The sequence below is a fragment of the Antennarius striatus genome, chromosome 19, assembly GCF_040054535.1.
Source record: "Antennarius striatus isolate MH-2024 chromosome 19, ASM4005453v1, whole genome shotgun sequence".
Taxonomy (NCBI): Eukaryota; Metazoa; Chordata; class Actinopteri; order Lophiiformes; family Antennariidae; genus Antennarius; species Antennarius striatus.
In genome coordinates, this window is record NC_090794.1 from 12,265,546 (window position 1) to 12,284,794 (window position 19,249).

At 40.8% G+C, this 19,249-nt stretch overlaps 1 protein-coding gene across 2 annotated transcripts; it reads left to right on the forward strand.

Annotated features, from left to right (window-relative positions):
• The first annotated feature begins 1,680 nt into the window (after positions 1–1,680).
• ppp1r14c (protein phosphatase 1, regulatory (inhibitor) subunit 14C) lies at positions 1,681–18,928 on the forward strand. Of its 2 annotated transcripts, XM_068343221.1 has the most exons (4): positions 1,681–2,007; positions 14,864–14,947; positions 15,287–15,319; positions 16,628–18,928. In XM_068343221.1, the coding sequence occupies exons 1-4, from the start codon at positions 1,771–1,773 to the stop codon at positions 16,700–16,702; spliced, it is 429 nt and encodes a 142-aa protein (XP_068199322.1). In that variant the 5' UTR covers positions 1,681–1,770; the 3' UTR covers positions 16,703–18,928. The 2 variants fall into 2 exon arrangements, with proteins under 2 accessions (XP_068199322.1, XP_068199323.1); XM_068343222.1 differs by lacking the exon at positions 15,287–15,319.
• The last annotated feature ends 321 nt before the right edge of the window (positions 18,929–19,249 follow it).

The window sequence follows — 19,249 nt, forward strand, 5'->3', positions numbered from 1 at the left end:
TTTTCATTTCCGTCTATGTTTGAACTGCCCGACAATTGTTATTTTTTATCATTGTAGAAAGTTATTTTATTTTGCTGAAGATGAATCTCTGGTAGAGAACCTCACTATGACCTCAGCCACACGAACAGCTCTGTCTCCAATCTGTCTCAGTACAGCAACAAGTTAAGAAACTGGAGACAGAGAAGTCACAGCTGGAAAAGGAAAAGGTTGAGTTTGAAAAACAGGATGTTGCCTTAGAAACCCAGCAACTAGAATGACAGACCAACGACAGAGTCAAGAATGGAAGAATGTGTAGGTTCTCAACCATGTAAATTAAATTAAGTCAATGTAAATTAAGATGCACAAAAAAGAATCCAGTGGACTTGCCTGAGGTTGAGTAAAGAAGTTTTGCCTCTTATCCAAGAGGCGTTTTCAGTTCTGACTGACTGGTAAGAGTCCAGATACTTAAACTCCTGTTGGAGCAGAAAACAAACAAAGGAACAAACTGGAACCAATACTACAGTTGGGTGAAGCACATATTGCCAACTCATGCACCACAGTAGTTGCTGCCATGCCAGTGAGACAGACAAGGCTAAATGGTACTCACCCACAATACCATAGGCTGTCACAGCCCTGGATAAGAAAGAGGAACCTTTTGGGCCGATCTTGGTGTGGTTTCCTCAGGCCAGACACCCCAGTAACTCCTGGAGCTCTTCTTGGTTGCACACATGCTGGACAACAACAGTAACAAGTGGAGAAAATGAAGTATGTATTTATTCTTTAAAGAATAAGATTCAATTCATGGAGAAATTCTCCCTAATTACTTAATCCTGAGCCATTGAGTCTTGCACAATAGAATTATTTTATATGCAATAAAAACAAAATGACTAGCAGGCTTAGTTTAATCAATGAGTTTAGTCATTAATCATTTCATCATTAAGATAAAATAAACCTTTATATTGTACCTTTTTCAATTATTTTTCAAAATAGTGAATACTCAATATAATAATCTAATATTATGATGCTTTTTGTACAAGTGTACTCAAATGTAAGCGTTTTTACGCTTTATTCTCCATGTCACTTTTCAACTTTAAATCTTTTGGAACTTCATATCATAAATTTATTTTATCATTAATTATTAGTATTTTATCATTACAAAATGCCTTTTCCACGTGTGCACACTTGAACCCAGCTCATTACAGACCCGGAGCAGTGGATGAACCATTGAAAGGGAGGCGCGCTTTTTTTTTTTCAAGTGGTAATATCTCCATGTGGCCGGCAGGGGTCGCTCTTCAGTCCTAACGAGCTCCATGGAGGGAATTTGTCTCACATGCTGCAAACATACCGACATCAGGTATTGATTTTAATGAAGTATATCAGTATTTAAATCGTTTCACTTTTTACAACAAGCTTCTTCACTCAATATATTTCATCTCGTTTAGCATAGCGTTTATGATGATGACGATCATCAATCATTGCAGAACCACAGAACCCTGTTTTAGAATTCCCATATAACTGCTGCTGTGAAACACTGTGGTGAAATAAAATATTTTTGTCACGTATTCCTCTACCGACAATCAGATTTTAATTTTGGCAGACAGTACTGTATATTAAGGACCCGCTCCATTCACTTCTTACAGTGTACGCTCCGCCTTCCGGAGCTGCGCTTTAAATAGCTGCTGTTTAAAAGCGCCTCACCATTCTCCCGTCTCTGCACCGTCAGGACCTCTCTGCTCCACAGTCCCACTCATTCACACCTTTCTAGATTAATTCAACCTTTCACATCCTGCAATGTCGGCCGCCAGCACCGAGACTAGTGCCCCGCTGCCAACCGCCGGCAGTCGCGTCTTCTTCCAAGGTGCGACAGGCGTGGGTTGCGTGGGGTCCGGCCCCATCACCTCCGGAGACGACCCGGTCCAGAAGAAACAGGGCAAAGTGACCGTCAAGTACGACAGGAAAGAGCTGCGGAAAAGGCTGGTCCTGGAGGAGTGGATCATCGAGCAGCTGAGCGAACTGTACGACTGTGAGGTGAGTGGATCCGTGTGCGTCCTGGAAAGGCGCACAGGCAGGCAGACAGGTGGACAATGGAAGAAGACTCCGGGGGGGGGGGGGGGGGGGGCACACAGGAATGCACCTGAATTCCTACCTGAAACACTGTCCATCAAATCCAATCAAGAGTTTCTGTTTTATTGTGTCTACAGCGGCTTCAGAATAATTGCCCCCCCCCCACCCCCACCCCCCGCGTTAATGTTCACAGCGAACCTCTGACGCCTCATGACAGAGGTAGGGGCATAAGAGGCAAATAAATCTGTGTGGTGTAACAAGGTGGCGTTTTGCCTGGCTCTTGTCCCCCCCCCCCATGTCTCATCCTCAATGGCGCGCTCGGCGATGGATGAATGGATGAATGGTTGGATGGTTGGATGGATGGTTGGATGGTTGGAGGAAATCTAAATTGACTGCAGGAGAAATCGCAAAGGTTGCCGGTTTTGCGCATCAGTCAGACTTCATTGTTCTATTTTAACTGATGTTTTTTTCTGTTATGCTTCCACTGCATTCATTTCTCGTTTCCGTGCCTAAATCTGGGGGTCCTCGACAGCAGATGTTGTGTTTCAGTCTCCAGTCGGAATTGATTTCTTTGGTGTGAATGTGAAGAAATTCCTTTTCAACCCTTGAACCACTGTCACCTTTCCACCAACAGTCTGTCTCTAGATCTCATTGCAGACCATCAATTTCTCTCATGAAGGATGAGTTCCATTGGAGGTCGTGTGCGTGCATGTGTGTGTACGTGTGTGTGTGTCTGTGTGTGTGTGTGTGGGGGGGGGGGGGGTCTGTGTCTGGAGAGACACGTGGTGGAAGAGCAGGGCCTATAAAGGTGATGTGTAGTGTGCGTGTGTGTGTGTGTGTGTGTGTGTGTGTGTGTGCGCGCGCGTGTGTGTGCTTGTATGTGTGTGTGTGTGCCCGCTTCCACGTACAGTATGCCGCTGGAGCCATGTGGGGGATGGGATGGGGAGGAAAGCTGGAGAAGAAGAAAGAAGGGCAGTGGGTTAAGGATGTGCTGGTGCCGTTGCTCTCCTCACCAGCCAATCACCTCCCCTCTGGCCCTCCCCACAAGCACACACACACACACACACACACACACACACACACACACACACACACACACACACACACACGGACACACACTGCAGGCATTCTGTGTGTGTTTATCACCTCAGACTCACAGTCAGGAAAAAAGGCACATGCATGAATCTGTTAAGAGATGTGTGTTTAAACACTGCCGTGTGTGTGTGTGTGTGTGTGTGTGTGTGTGTGTGTGTGTGTGTGTGCATGAGCAGTATGAAAAGAAGACCCAACAGGATGAGCGATACAAAAACGTTTTCAGACTCAGGGCAGACATACTGATTTTTTTTAGATGAAACATCAAGTCATAAGATTCTGGGGTTTTTTTTATGGCTGCTATCCTCTTTACAAGTCTCCCCTCTTTCTCACTCCTGCAGAAAAGCACTGTGTAGATTATCTGAGTGTCCTGCTTAACATTTCAAAGCTGCATGTCCGTCTGCCATCAGCAGGCGTGCTGGATGTCCATGTCACGTGAAGCCTCCCCAGAACTCACTGATCTATTTGATCTTTCCATGATGGCTAGAGCGAACCGGCCCGTTGTTGAACTCAGAGTCGAGTCCTAGATCTGCTGCTTCTGCCTGTCTGGATAGATTTTGGCCTGTGATTTGTTTTAATGCAAATGCATGTTGTAAGTTCCTTCTGTGATGCATGGATGAACAGTTTAGCTCCCCAATGGAGACCATTATCATCTGCAGACGTTATTTTCCTCATTGCAGCTCTGCAATGCAGATTTCAGTGTAGATATTCCCACATCATTGTGTAATCATATAAGTCTTGCCCACAGCAAATGGAATAATATCATGTGATAATCCCCCGGCTCTCTGGTGTTGTTACCATCCTGATATCCTGTTGGGATAAGCTCCGTACAGACTGGTACTGGAAAGACATGAACGCTTTCAGGCGCTGGCCTTTTGGTGTGTCGTTCAGGTTTAGGGTTAGGGTCCGAGAGTTTCATATCATAAATGCAGATGATGATGTCAGTGTTTGAGCAGGTGGATTTAAGTGTTCTGCTGATAAATATTTAGTCATGTGACTGCTAATAGGACATTCCCATTAACACCTAGAGGGGGAGGTGGGGGGAGGGAGAGAGAGAGAGATGATTTGGCTTTGTTGGTCCAGCATAAAGGTCAGGGTCCGTATCCGTTTCATAAGAAAACCTGATACTAGAGAACATCATAGAGTGACTGGGTGGGGGTGGGGGTTCTGTGCAGATAGAGACAGTAACATAGAGCATAAAAGATTATCCCAGACTGAATTTTTGTTTTTAATTCCTGCTGCTCAAATTATGTTTTAGGTCCACTGGTTTCAAAATCCAGGACCAGTATTCTCACACAATGAAGGCAAATCCATACATTGCATAATTGCATACAAATGACTTAACTCCAGACAGTGGGAACCATGTTTATTTTATCTTAGATTTGGTATTATTAGTCTTGAATTTTCGGCATCACCATAACCCTAAAGTCCACTCAAAAAATCAATTTTTTTACATGGTAACTTCGATAAAATATTTCTAATGAGCAAGTTTCAGATGTGCTGGTAGGCAGATGTTCTCTTCTGTTTCCCTTAATGTCAATGTGTTTCTTAAACTTCACAACAAGCTTTACTTAAAATACATCATCAGCTTTTTTTTTTTGCAGTGCTACCTCATCCTGTACTTGTGTCTTATTGTCTTTCATTAAAAATGATTTTGGTCCAACATTGGCGTCAACCTGCCGGGAGCCTCCTTCTTTCCTCCTCCTCCTCCTCCTCCTCCTCCTCCTCCTCCTCCTCCTCCTCCTCCTCTCTGGGTGAAAGTGAAGGTGAGTTCTGTCAGAGATGGATTCCCTTCAGCTCTCCTGGGAAACATTGCCTCAGTTCTTTTTGTGTTCAAAGGAGAGAAAGGAGAGAGGAGAGAGGAGCAATGACTTGAAGAGAAACAGAAGAAGAAGAAGCCAAAGCCAAATGCTCCCAGTATAGCTCCAAAACCAGTGGAGACTTTCCAGTATCTTATTTCCTTTGACATTTTCTATCATGGTTGTGTCCAAAAAATCCATTGGTCTTTTAAATTAGGTTTTTTTTAATTTTTTACATTGATCAGTTATTTCGTTTAAAAGTGTAAGATGATATATGATTGTCTAAAAGTATTTATTGTAGCATAAAAATAAAGAAAGATAGCAAACTAGCTGTCTCAGCTTCAAAATAAATAAACCCCTTTAATAGTGAACCTTTTCCCATATTTCCAAGAGTTATAAAACTCTTCTGCGGGATGGTATTTGATATTTTACTGCAAACACAAACCAACTCACTGATTCTGAAGCATGTACTGCAATAAAAGAACAAGAGCTTGCTGGAGTTCAGAGCGATGCTGAGGACAAGTCTGGAATGTGTGAGCGTGATGAAGAGTCTGAACAGGGCCAGTGAAGGTTACAGAGAAGGAAAACCTGTAAGTGGTGTGACGGACAGAATGAAGCAGTGACAGAAGTGATGGAGCAGTAAATCTGATGCAGGTTTGCAGACTCTGCAGTTTGTGTGAGTGTTGTTTGGGTGCATGCAGCACAATGAAGAATAGACATACTGTAACGTCCTACTTTCCTATGGCTCAGTTTCAGACCCCCACCCCCCCACCCCAATTGAGGCTTATCCATGTGTATTCATGTGTACAAGCACAGACACTGCCGACATGTAGCCCCTGCCTCAGGCCTTGTGTGTTTATGTGTGATTCTTTGTCTGTATGAGGTCCTGCAGGCGTCTCTGGCTGGATTATAGCCTTGTTCTCACAGACATGTGTGTTTTTCCGTATGAGCATGAGCTACAACACTTTCTTTATTTCATATATATTTCTTTGTATATATTTTATACTCTTTATTTATAACATTTTATATGTTGTATAATTATCATCTCTTTCTCTCTGCATTCTTGTCTCCGCTGTCCTTTTCTGATGACCTTGTCAATGCGTCTCCCCTTCCTCACATGTTTCTTGCGGGTCAGAAAAACAACAGTCTTGTGTCATGTGACACACTAACAGAGGAGGAGTAAACAATGCAGTTCAAGCTAAGTCATTAGCAACGCTTGATAGTTTAATCAATCGTATTGAAGAAGCAGATGCTATTTTGAGGGGTTGTTTCTTCATTAATTTATTATCTATTGGCCCATTTAAATGTGCATACATCTCTTATGTACGACAGGAACTGGGATGAGCACCAATCCAGTGTGTTTTGCTCTCAGCTGAAGGTCAACATTGTCTGAAAGGGTAAAGCTGCCAGCGGTGAAAGAAATTCATGTATCATGAAGTTCTGTCTAGGACAGCCACCATAAATCTGACTGTTACAGACAGGCTGATAGATCCACACGTTCACCCAGTCGATTGATTCCAAGGGCTGCTTTTATCGAGTGACCCTGATTTGGTTGGTAAAGCATTTATCTGTCTGCCATTCAAATTGCACCAGCAAAAATAGGCGGTCTCTTATCACCAACGTCTGAGCATGTGTTCACACATTTCAGCTCGCACCTGCCGACGCATCTGGAGCTGAACAAGTCAGAAGTGTTGACATGAAGGCCTTTTAGTGGGCAGAGAACCACCAGCTGTTTAAACTAAGTCACACGGTAGAAAGGTGCCAAAAGGCTACTGCGAAAAGGTCAAAGGTTCCTCTTTGTTTGTTCCCGTCCCTGTCATCTCTCCATATGTTCCATTTTCCCTTGTCCACCTTCTCAGCTTTTGAAGCTGTGGGACCCCCGCCTCGCTGTTCTTTAATCCTTCTCCCCCGCTCTGACTTTCCCTTGGGCTTTTTAAGTTAGACACTCCATTAGCTTTAAAATACATGTAGATTCGTTTGTTGACACCATTTGTCACATACACAAAAAATATTCAAATGCTACCTCAAAAATCCAGTATCCTCAAAGCCATAACCAAATTTATCATGATCACAAAATACAAAAAATGAAAACAACATTAAAATTCAGTGATATAAGAGAGTGTTTGTCTTGTTTTTTGTCGCTGTTGTCAGCCTGTGTCTGTCTGTTTTTTTCCAGTTTCTGTCCTTCATGGTTTTCTCTCTCTATTAACCCTGTAAGCTGTGTTTTATGGGCTGTCATGAAGTATTTAGATGCTCCCATCAACCCCAGGGACTCATATCTGTCTGCCTGCTGCACAGAAGAAGAAAAAACCTGACTTGTGTGAAAATGAAAAGATCTGTAAAGAACAAAAATGTCTACAGGTTATTAATATGAATTATTGATGGCTTGGCTAATCCCAAGACGAGAAGAGGTACAAGAAAAAAGATGTGTGGGAAACTAACGTTATAGCCAAGTGACATGCATTCTGCATTAATAATTTAAATTAGTTTTAGTCTTAACCACCAATAAAAATGTCTGTTTGCTCAGAAACACAAGCTCAAGACTTGTGGTTATCCTATATAAAGAATGTCCAGCAGACAGTTTACAAAGAACAAAAAGCATATTCAAAAACGATGAGCGACTGAGAATGTGAAAGGAAGAGATCCTGGATTTTTACCGTCACACAGACTTTTGTATTTCTCTCTCTATGACACCCCCAAAGTTGGTCCAGTTAATCACCAGTTTCATAAACTGGCTTCACACAAACACTGACTCACTGTGTGTGGCCGCCGCTGAGAAAAGATGCAAAACATAGCCGGGCCTGTGAGAGGGAGTCAAAGAGAGGAGACGAGGGGGAGGCAGAGAGAAGGAGGACGCTTGTTTTGAATTTCAAAGTTGTGTGTACACACTATGGTCGTGTATAGTTTGCTTGTATTTATACCTTTGCATGCGTTGGATGAGACATTCAAATTTGGCAGTGACATTTCTTTTCTTTTTTTAATTTATCAGTGAGCACTCAATTCAGAGTGTGAGAAATAATTAGAACTGGTAAAACAACTCTTGTTGGTTCATCGCTGCTGCATCACTTCTTGTACTCACAACAGAGTGCTTTCATTTCAAGCGGACTGGTTGTGTCCATGTCATGCCCTGTGTTGATGGTATAGATTCAGCTGCTGATACGTGAGCCTTGGGGGGGGGGGGGGGGGGGGTTCCCGGTGAATACAGTGAATCAGTGTATCTGAAACACAGCGCTGTTCAGTGGAGTCACAGGACAGATACTGACACTGTCATGGATTAGTGTTCAATAATGCCTACTCTGGCCTTTAAATAAAGAGTTTAACCAAAGGATGATTATAACCCTGTATTGTAACAGCAGAGAGTAAGGTACTATGAGCTGCTGGGGGCTGCTCCTTCCATATTGTTCATCCTATAAAGACCTTTAATAAAGAATTATGTGTCTAAGACAGTCCCTCATTTTCAAGACAAAGGTTTGCATCACCATCTCCTTAGATTGCCATACCTGCAGTTGGAGAAGCTGTGAAAAGGAAACCTGAAGACTTGTGACTGATCCAGATCCTTCATCTAGATAAGGCTATGAATGGAAGACTGGAAGCAGGACATCCCTCTTTATTATGAAGAGCACAGTGAAAATAGAAGTTCAATTTCCAGGATGTATTCCAGTTCTAAGTGAAGGGTCTGGGTTATATTCGGTAACCCCATCTCTGCACCAGTAACTGATTTTAACACTGCATGCGTTAATCTGACACTGAAAAGGTGAAAGTTTCTGAAGATAGTCCGTCGTAAAATAACACCAAAAGGAATCTCCTCTGTTTGGTTTGTCCTGCTGACCCTTCTCTGAGCAGTTCCCTTCTCTAGTGTCTGTGAGAGCTGAATCAGCGTAGGAACGAGCTTTTGCTGCAGCAGCCGACTTTGAAGCCACGTCATTTGTGCTTTATGGTTTCAGCAAATTGTATTGCTGTAAAGGGAGGAGGTGGATGTCCCAGGGTGGAGGATGGAGGAAAGGGTTGATGAACAGAGGGATAGAGCTGGTTTTTACTTTATCTTGCGAGGCATGGAAACCATATGAACCCTCTGGAGCCTCTATTTTATCATTTCTCATACTTCTCTCTCTCTCTCTCCACCGCCTTTGTCCTCCTGTTTGCCGCGATCGCTCGGGCCCCTCGGCTGGTTCCATTCATATCCTCCATTTACTTTTTCCAAGACCATTTGTGTCTTTCTTTTCTTCACCACAGATGACCTCCTGGATGAGCTCAGCTCACCTTGAGCTCCTCTTCACTGTGATGTGACACAGAGAAGAGGAGAAAGCTGAGCGCTGTTTTACTGTCGCACAATCTTCTTCTGTGATCACAATGATCGACCACATCATTTTCCCACTCATACATGCAGCCTTCACCTCCATGCAACTCAGTCTCCTCTTTATGTACTGCAATTTATTGTTCTCACACAATGATCTCATCTCTCACTTAGCATGTTTGCACTTATGAATTAAAATTCACCATTTTGTCTCACCATCTTGCATTTAAACAGATCTGTGATTATAGACGGAAATATTGGCCTTATTTCTTTTACAAAATAACTTCTGAGAAACAGTTCGGACTTACCTTACTAGCGGACTGAATGTGAGTCTAGAAATGTCAATATTAGGATATGTGATTGAATACTTAAATCTAAGTGTTTGAGAGATCAGGACGTCCACTAAGCAGAGAAAACATTCATTTACAACTTCAATCCTCGTGTTTTGCTGTTCCTGGGGATGGTTCCAGCCGTTCTTGTTTATTCGCATCCCAGAAGGCTGTTATAGATTAGTTCCACCTCCGTTTGTAAATTTAAGTTAAATAGATTAAAATGTAATGGTGATTTTAAAATAAAGTTACAGTACTTCAATTGAATTAGCCCCCTTTTGTTACATACACAACCTTACCACCAGAGTTCATGAACATGTGTCAGTTAGTTTTTGTGTAATATTGCTAACAGAGGCGAACAAAAATTGGTACGAATCTACCTAATTATAATCTTTCTGTACAATAGACCTGAACAAAAGTAGTCAGTGTCACAGGAAGTCTTGTTCAACACATGGATCTAGTATATTTGGGTATGGGTATACCGTATTACCTTGAGATACGAATTTAATTTGTTCAGTGACTAAGCTTGTATATCAAACAGCTTGTAAGTCAAACATACTTTACCTTTGTATAATTAATTCTATTTAAGTTACATTAACAATGATAAAGTATGACAAGAAACACGCACTACAACTTTACTTTGTGAATGAGAACAAGATCCGGTCTCAGTTGATGCTGTATCCATTCACCAACTCGTGGTGGTGTCCCAAAGTACAGCTCATATCTTGCATTTTGCTTGTATGTCCAACAAAAATAAGGACAGAGTGAAGGGTTTTATCTCAAAAACTTGTATGTCGAGCAGCTAGTATCTCGAGGTTCTTCTATAGCTGTAAAGTAGAGAATCTCTGTCTAAATGTCCTCAACCTCTTGGTCAGTTCTGATCAACTACTTTTTGTTGTAGCAACAGTCATCATTTCCCACCACCAGGAGTTACACTCTTTGTTCATGGAGTTGTTTGAATTAAGTTTGAATAGCATTCAGGGTGATTCACAGGTCAGGTCCATACAGTACATATGATTCATCTCATAACGTACTAGGGTGAAACCCTCAGTCGTCTGTAAAAACAAATCCTCCACACAAGCCGGCTGGACAATCTCACTCTTTTTCTCACTGCCCGACTCTTTCACTGGCTGGCTGACAGGCAGTATAAAGTCAAAGTCGCTTCCCTTACAAGTAACACTCGCTCCTTGTTCTACACACTATCCTCAAAACACATGAGATCCATACAAACTCTCTTTTCCCACTGTGTCTTTATCCTGTATCTGTAAACACACAAACAAGCCCTTATATGCAATAATTGCTGCTTTTATGCTAAATCTGTCAAGCCTAGATACAATTTTGCACAATTTTGTTACAAAAGATTTTATATGTGTAATGCAAACAAATATGGCAAACATGCTTAAATCAGTTTCCGCTTTTTTTGGACTAATTCCATCATGTTTTCCATTATAGGCCAAAAATTCATGTTGGCATTTCCAGGTTTTTCTTTGTATTTTTGGCTGTTTTCTCTCACACATTGGTGTTAAGGTTTATTCCTTTTCATTTGTTTTCATTTGTGTTTGTTTGAAGGCCCTTTTGACATCTGAATTATACCTTGTGTTATATTAGCATTATATTCCATGCTATGTGTGTGTGTGTGTGTGTGTGTGTTTGCTTTGCTTCCCCTCTGGTCTCCTTTACTTTGTGTGATGTCATCCCTTCTCTGCTGGCATGATGGAAAACTGTTTTCCCCTCAGCTGGGTGTGACCTCAGCTATTTAAAGCTCTCAATCACCAGCAGGACAACGAGTTCACTGTTTATCGGCATGTTAAGGGTATGAGTGTGAATATGACTGTCTATTTTTAATCATTGTATTCAGTATATTTAACAAACTCGGGCACTTATTCATAAGCGAGATTCAGAAAGATATAAAGCCCTGCGCTACACCCCCCTGCAGAGGATCGCTGATAGAAAGAAGTTTGAGTGTGTGAAATTACACCATTGGCAAACGCCTGCAGTCAAACCTCATGAGGCCATGTTTGCTGTCTTCGTCACTGAGTGACAGAAGGTGACAACTGCCTGAACTGCCTGCTGGAAAGCGGTACATGTACACACACACACACACACACACACACACACACACACACACACACACACACACACACACACACACACACACACACACACACACACACACACACACACACACACACACACACACACACACACACACACACACACACACAGAGCGACAGAAGAGCCAGAGGATAGGTGGATGGACTTGTCTTTCCCTCTTAACCCTCTTGAGAAGTAGGCCGTGTGTTCACTCTGCTGTTACTCATTCTATTTCTCTTATTCATCTCTATTATTAGCGTGAAGCTTCTCTCTGTAGCGTATAGAAACCAGCAGACCACAGTATGCAAGCATGACATCACTCACCGCCCACATTTTGTTTTGATACATCTGATCTAGTATTTTTGACATCAATGACCAAGGCCACGATCTATGTACACTGGTCGCTTTCCAGACTCGCAGGTAGCTGCTGTCAGCGGGAAATGAGGTCACCTTTCAAGAAAGAGCAGCAGTCCTCCATTCAGTTCGTTCTAGATATTCTAGTTTGGATACGCAATAGGTTTCTGTCTTTAGGACATGAAACTTCCTTGCGGCAAGTTTGCAGTATTTGTTTATTTTTGTCCAAAAAAAGAAAAAGTAGTACCAGTAACTACTAAGACCGGTTCATGCTTCTATAGACCTATCATGAATAATTTTTACATAAAAAGTGTTGATGATGACTGAACATGTGGTGCTAACTGTATCAAAATCCCCTTTTTTTGTCCTACACCTTAAATACTATGTGCCTTTCTGCTTATTTGCACATTTCCATTGAGTAATTACTTAATAATTACCTAGTTTAACAAAGATTAAAAAGTAGATGTCCCGCTTACTCAATCTAACATGAAAATTTAAAAGCTAAAGAAAAGTAATTGCGTATTAATTTTTAAAAGCTTATCAATTATTATTGATCTGACTGTTTTTAGGATTGGGGTTTTTAATATCTTCTTCCTTTTATTATTATAAGTCACGTAACCTCATCGACAATCCTCATATGTGCTATGACAACACACCAGTAGTGACATAACCAAAATGGTGGCTATGCTGCCTGTACATATTTATTATGTTGCTATCAGCTTGAGTTACAGCTAGTGATGTAGTGGTAGAGGAGCTTGTGTTAATATTCTATTGCATGTTAATGGTACAAATGGAGAAATTCATTTTCTTTTAAATCTGTGCTCTGTGAATCATGAGCAAGCACTGAAATTAAGAAAAAAGAAAGATATATAGTCCGCAAGTCATAGATCCTGGTTGTGATATTATTTTTTTGACATGATTAAACATTCTAGCAGCATTATGTTAATCCTTTCATTCTTAACTGCCTCCCATCTATTGCTATCTATCCATTTCTCTTTCTCTCCATCACATTTGCATACAACCCCAGTTTCCACAGCACACACTCGTCTATGCTAATAGATGACAGGCTTTGATATGTTCTGCATCAATCCACCATTCCTCCTCTCCTTTTTTCTGTCTCTTTAATGAGAGGAGATTTCAGAGCGAGAGCCTCTCACTAAGATGAAGAGGGAGGTTTCAGAGAGAGGTCAGAGGGGATGCTCGTCCATAGAGAGACTGAGATGCTTAAAATGCTGGCTGTCTAAATGCCTCTTAACAGCTCAGGAATGAGGGTGAAGGTGATCTGTGTAGACTTATGTAAAACTGTGTCTGTGACAAATACAAATGAGGTATGAGCAAGTTTGAGAGTGAGTTATGTCAAGCGTGATTTTTTTTTTTTTTTTTTAACTGTGTGAAACAGCGAAGTCCGGTCTCTGTGTTTGTCGCTCACATGAAACACAGGGGATTTGTGTAATCACTTGTCATTGACTTGCTGTTTGAAATGTGTAATTTTCACCTGAGTTCATTTTTTTTCACATCAAACTAGATGTAGAAAAACTGAGAGATTTAAAGCTGGGAACTGAACCTTCATGTTCCTGTGTCTGAATACCAGAGCGTGCTCCAGGCTGAATCATAAACAGAAGTCCCCTGACACTCACACACACACACACACACACACACACACACACACACACACACACACACACAATACTCAGTATACTGTATATTGTGATTCACAGGAGTCAGTCGACCTCATGCATCAAAAAAAGACAAGCTAGCTAAACTTCGTGCCGTTCTCTGTGAGACGCTGCAGTATTTCTAACATTAACAGCAAAAACTTGGATATGAGTTTGAGTTTGACCTTGATGAAGATTCTGAAGCTGATGATTATTCTATAGAACATTGTAGTTAGATGACATGGGAGGCGATGTCAGACAAGAATTTAAATCTGGGGCAGTTAAACAAAACCACAGAATATGTTTGTTATCAAGGATTTGGAAGTCCCATACCTTTACTTTTTAAGTGCTGACTCACTCCTAGTTATGAAAGATGTCAGGTGTAGCAAATAAACTGGTTTAGGGCCTAAACTTTAGTCTATAGGTAGCTCAAATCCTTTAAGTTCAAAGAACGCAACACCATACAAACCATTGTGTCCTGGTTAAAGCTCTTCTGGCTACAGGCCCAGGACCACCAGTACTTCCACACCTTTGTGTTCCACCTGGATACATAAAGAACACACATTTTGGATGTTAATTATGCAATATGGAGTCATCCACTATGGATGGGTTTCCAAGCGATAGCAGCAGATTCCATTTTGCTGTAATCATGCAGTATGGTCTCGGTAAAAGATGAAGAAGCTGCACATGTGTTCGGCTTCTTTGGATTCAATTCCCAGAAGGGAGAGTCTGGAAGATACATCCTGTGGTAGCTGGAAGGCAAAGCTTGATCCTCCCTGCATGCCTCTTTTGCACAAGCCTTGTGGTGGAATAAAATGAAGCAGAGGAACACAGAACCTTTGAAGTGGTGCTGAGCAGAATTCAGCTTCTTGCCACAGGGCCACTAAACAGCCCAGCCCTGGCAACAAATTATGACACAATGACATTTCAGTATGACGTCTGCTCCTAATAAGCAAACAGATGAGAGATCCAGGAGCTCAGGGTACTGACTGAACACAGAAATTATGATGGAAATGTAAGAAGTAAAAATGAGCGAGTGTGTCATCAGGATTGATATTGATGAAGTTAAAAAATACACATTTTCTTTTCATTCCCATCCAAATTCATTAGTTTTACATTTTAATTTCCTTTTTCTTTCCCAGGTGGCTTCTTATTGACCTGCCTCTAATCCAGCATCTCACTAAGAGTATTTGTGTGTTTCAGGAGGAAGAGATGCCAGAAGTAGAGATAGACATAGATGACCTGCTGGAGGTCAACAGTGATGACGAGAGAGCCAGCAAACTGCAGGTATTCCCCCGTGGCTGTGTGGGTTTTAAAAAATCCATTTTTCAAAATTGGTGACAAGTAAAGCTTCATTTTTGATGTTAATTGTATCAGATTACATTTTACTTTCTGGAGCTAGATAGTTTTCTAAACACGATGATTTTTTCTGTGTTTCATGTCAAATTCATTGCATGTAGTTCTGGCATTTCTCTCAGTGGATAAACTGCCTTTTCTACCCTACTTTTCTCCCTTTCATCCATCAAACACTGATAAAACAGAGCATTTCAAGCATTTTAACATTGTGTTTAAGAATGTATTTATAATAAATCCTTCTATCCATTTTCCGGTGTTCCTTTTACTCAGGAATCATTAACAGATTGCTACAAACCAACAGAGGTGAGTGTGTTCAGTTTCCAGCCTGTTCAACAAAATTTCTCTTTGCATTGAGTCTATAATCTGATGAGCAGACAGACATCATTGGTGTGTGTGTGTGTGTGTGTGTGTGTGTGTGTGTGTGTTTTATTCTTTACCCATGAACATTGCAGCCCAACACGCTGTTTGACACCAAGCAACAAAACATTTAACTATCTTTGTACATCAGTTAATAACTTGGATTGGATATGAAATTAAATGAATAATTACTCATATATCATAATCATACTATCATAATATTTAATTATGTTTTAACTTAGAAACCTAAGTTAAAATGTTGCTTTACATGTATGAGTTCACTAACTGAAGGAATTAGTCTTTCTTTAACTGCACAGAACAGATGTGTAGTGAGAATAAACCATGGTAAATAAACAAAACAAATGTTGATGTATTTTTCTAACATCAGCTCAAAGACAACATTTAAAACATAAACTTCTCATTGTAAAAAAATAAGCTTGCCTGAAGAGTTTCTCTCATACAAATTATGGTGGGAAGTCAAAAAGGCCAATTAGGTTTTTAATGAACTGATTATCATGAAAGTCATCATGTCTACTCAGAAGACCTCAAAGTGTCTTAAAATAAGCATTTCAGGTTGAATCAAGTTCAAGTTCAATGTACATGCCCATTTAAGTTCAAGAGGTAAGTAAGTTGATGCATACGTATTCCTCGTAATCCTTCACAATGTGTGTGATTGTGTGTGGAGGTGTTAAGTGTTTGGGTGTGTGTGAGGTTGGGTTAAGCCTGGACGCCAATCTGTCATCTGTGTGAATGTGTCGGTATTAGATCAGCCCGTCACAGCAGCCGCAAGGTCACGGCTCCAAAGCTGTAGATGCGTCCGATCAGGTGTACGACGACTGATACACACACACACAGGCACGCACACACACACACACACACACACACACACACACACACACACACAGACTGTAATCCTCTAACAGTGATGCAGCACAGATGCCATTTTGAATGCAATCCGACACAGGAGGCATCAGCTGGGGATAAATGGTGAATGACTGAGGCAGTGGAGAGAAAAGGTGATTGTGATAAAGGTTGGGAGTGATGGTGGGAGGAAAGAGAGAGGACTGTTAGGATGGACCGCTGAGAAGAAGAAAACATGGAACTAAAGACATGGAAAAAGGGAGATGTGGCTAGAGAGAGAGTGGTTAGATTCCATACACTAACAAATAAAATAGGAAGACAGAAGGCTTGACTTTTTGTCGTTATATTTACACAACTGTCTTTCTAACCCTTATTTCATCTCTTGTGTTGCAGGACTTTGTCCGAGAGTTGCTGGGCAGGATAAGGGGAATGAGAAAACTCAGTGCTCCTACTAAAAAGGGCCTATAATGGCTGTAATATCAACCGTCAATCAACCATAAAACACACTTTGGCTCCACCTACTTGACCCACTCAACATGGACTGTCATCACAAAGAGAAACCCGGCTATTTGACAGCATCAGTAACCATTCTGCATCCTGCAAACTGAATTCTGAACCTTGCACATACAACATTAGTCACTCATCTCATAGAATAAAGTGTATTATATTTGACTGTTGAAAGGTACTTAAAGCTAACACGGTTCGGTAGCATACAATCACAGAAAAATGTCAATCCCTGGAATGTGCCAGAGCTGCAACCATGCTACACGAATGGCATCCATTTCCATAATTCAGAGCCATGTTACAAACAGATGCTGTGATACCGACAGCCATACAGACTGACACCAAGGAATCTCTAAAAAGGAGATGGTAAAAGGTTTGTACTGTAGTAGGTGTTAAATTAGCTGTAGCACTCTGCTAACACAGTGCTTCATGGTTATTTTTTACTGGGGTGTTTTGCTGTTACCTTTTTAATGTACTGTATGCTGTCATTTATTGTTCATGTGATGGAAACGTGGTCTTCAGCCGTTTTTTTGTCCTACTTAGAGTCGACCTCAATGTCATTCTCTGTCAGCGCTTGTAAGGGAGCTCGAAGATTTTATTTTAAGCACAGGGTGTTAACACAACATTTCTGCCCTTTTGTGACATGTAAAATCGGGGAGGAAAGAAATTGGCTTTTTAAATCACTGTTCTGCTCCAATAGTCACCACAGTGAAGCATGATGGGTGTTGTAGTTCCGTGTGAGACTACAAAACCTGTATGATTAGCAGCCTTTCACTCATGTGGTTCATTGCTGTCCCTTGTCAGAATATACTGTATATCTCAGTTGGTTGTTTAGGTTTAAGCACAAAGCCCAAACCTCATATTTGATTCTCACTCTGGTTAACTTGATTTTGCGAACTTGCCTCTGATAACGGTCAATGTTGCCTTCAGGAATATTCAGGATCAGTTCACTTTTTTTCCTCAGCATTAAACCTTAACTACTCACAACTGAAGGGCAAATAAGGTTCAACCTGGGGGCAGCTTGAAACTTTACTTTTTAACCTGTCAGGTCTGGTGAAGAAGGGTGTGGCATAACTGGATGCATTAATCCTAAATGTCATACATCATGGTGACAACATTTGTGAAACAACTTCCGGGTGGGATATGAATTTTTGAAATGTCATAAGACATTTCCAGGTTGCAGAAAATACGACGTAATTGCATAACCACAGGTTTAGGAATTGGATATAGATGTGTGAGGTTGTTAAATCTGTTCACCAACACACTGAAAAATATTTCAGCTTTGGAACAATCAGCCTTGAGCAGATCTGAACCTGCCATGTGATGAATAACCTCAGCTGCCAAAGACAAAAACAGGACAATGTTTGATTTTAACACAACACTCGCAAAGCACCCGTCTTGCATGAGAACAGAAAAACACAGATAACAAGTATAGATATTATTAACCTATAGTCAAGCAAAAAATACCTTTTGGATGTAGCTGCTATGTCTGACTTTGTAGAACTTTTTTTGTGTTGAAATGACGTGACTCGCGTTGCACAAAATCCAGGAAAATTTTTTAAATGGTGCTGTTAATTTATGTTGTATGATGCATTTTACTGTTGAGAGAAATGTGCGAGAAATGCGCCTGCCTCTATTCATGGAGTTCATGCAGCATTTACTTCCAGATTGTGAGCTGGATTGGATGGAACCAGGTAGCAAAGGTGAATCTGTTTAGAAAAGTCATGTATTCTCCCGATCGGGGAAATGGAAACGTTGGAGAGGAACCTTATCGATCTTTTCAGTAACAAAAACAAACATTGTAGGCAACTGAAATGCATCCAAGGCTAATTTTGAGGTACTTCATACAATTTTCTCTTTCCAGAAACATTTCAGGGGCCCTAGGTTTATATTTTATGATTTATAGGATTTTATGTGAAGAGTACTTTGAAAGTGTCCAGCTTTACGTTTGCATGTATTTTTTAAGTGGCATGTCGAGGGGAACATTTTTTGGCCCGATGGTTTTTATTTAACAAAATAAAACACTTTCCTTTTTATACCTTTTAATATTATTATTATTATTACTACTACTAAAATATTCAGTTTTTCAGCAGCAGTTTTGGTTTTCTGTACATCCACAATAAGAGTTCCTGTTTTTAAAATGTAATGTGGTGTGTGTGGTTTGTTTTTGCCGATAATAAAAATACAGAATGACTGTAACGTTTAAACAGATGTCTTCTGTGTATTTTTTTCTTACTTTTTAATTGACAAATAATATTTGACTTGTGAGCAATAACCTTTTGTGTCAGTTGTAATGTGTATTTTCTGTCTGTCTTTTCAATGAGAATATTACAAGGTTACATAACCCCCCTAGTCCCTCTAAAGCTCATTCTCTTATGAGATAAAAAGGTGCATCCTTTAAGCTACGCTAGTCTGACCACAAAAATATTTTCTGAACTGATAATAGTTTTATTGATCTTCCTGTGTAATTCCAAACAACAAGAAAAGTGCCTTTCCTAAAGTGGAGTGGAA

Coding starts and splice junctions, on each gene's coding strand:
- ppp1r14c (XM_068343221.1), top strand. CDS start 1,771: ATGTCGGCCGCCAGCACCGAGACTAGTGCCCCGCTGCCAACCGCCGGC. Junction 14,948..15,286: donor AGAGAGCCAGCAAACTGCAG/GTATTCCCCCGT, acceptor CCTTTTACTCAG/GAATCATTAACAGATTGCTA. Junction 15,320..16,627: donor ATTGCTACAAACCAACAGAG/GTGAGTGTGTTC, acceptor CTTGTGTTGCAG/GACTTTGTCCGAGAGTTGCT.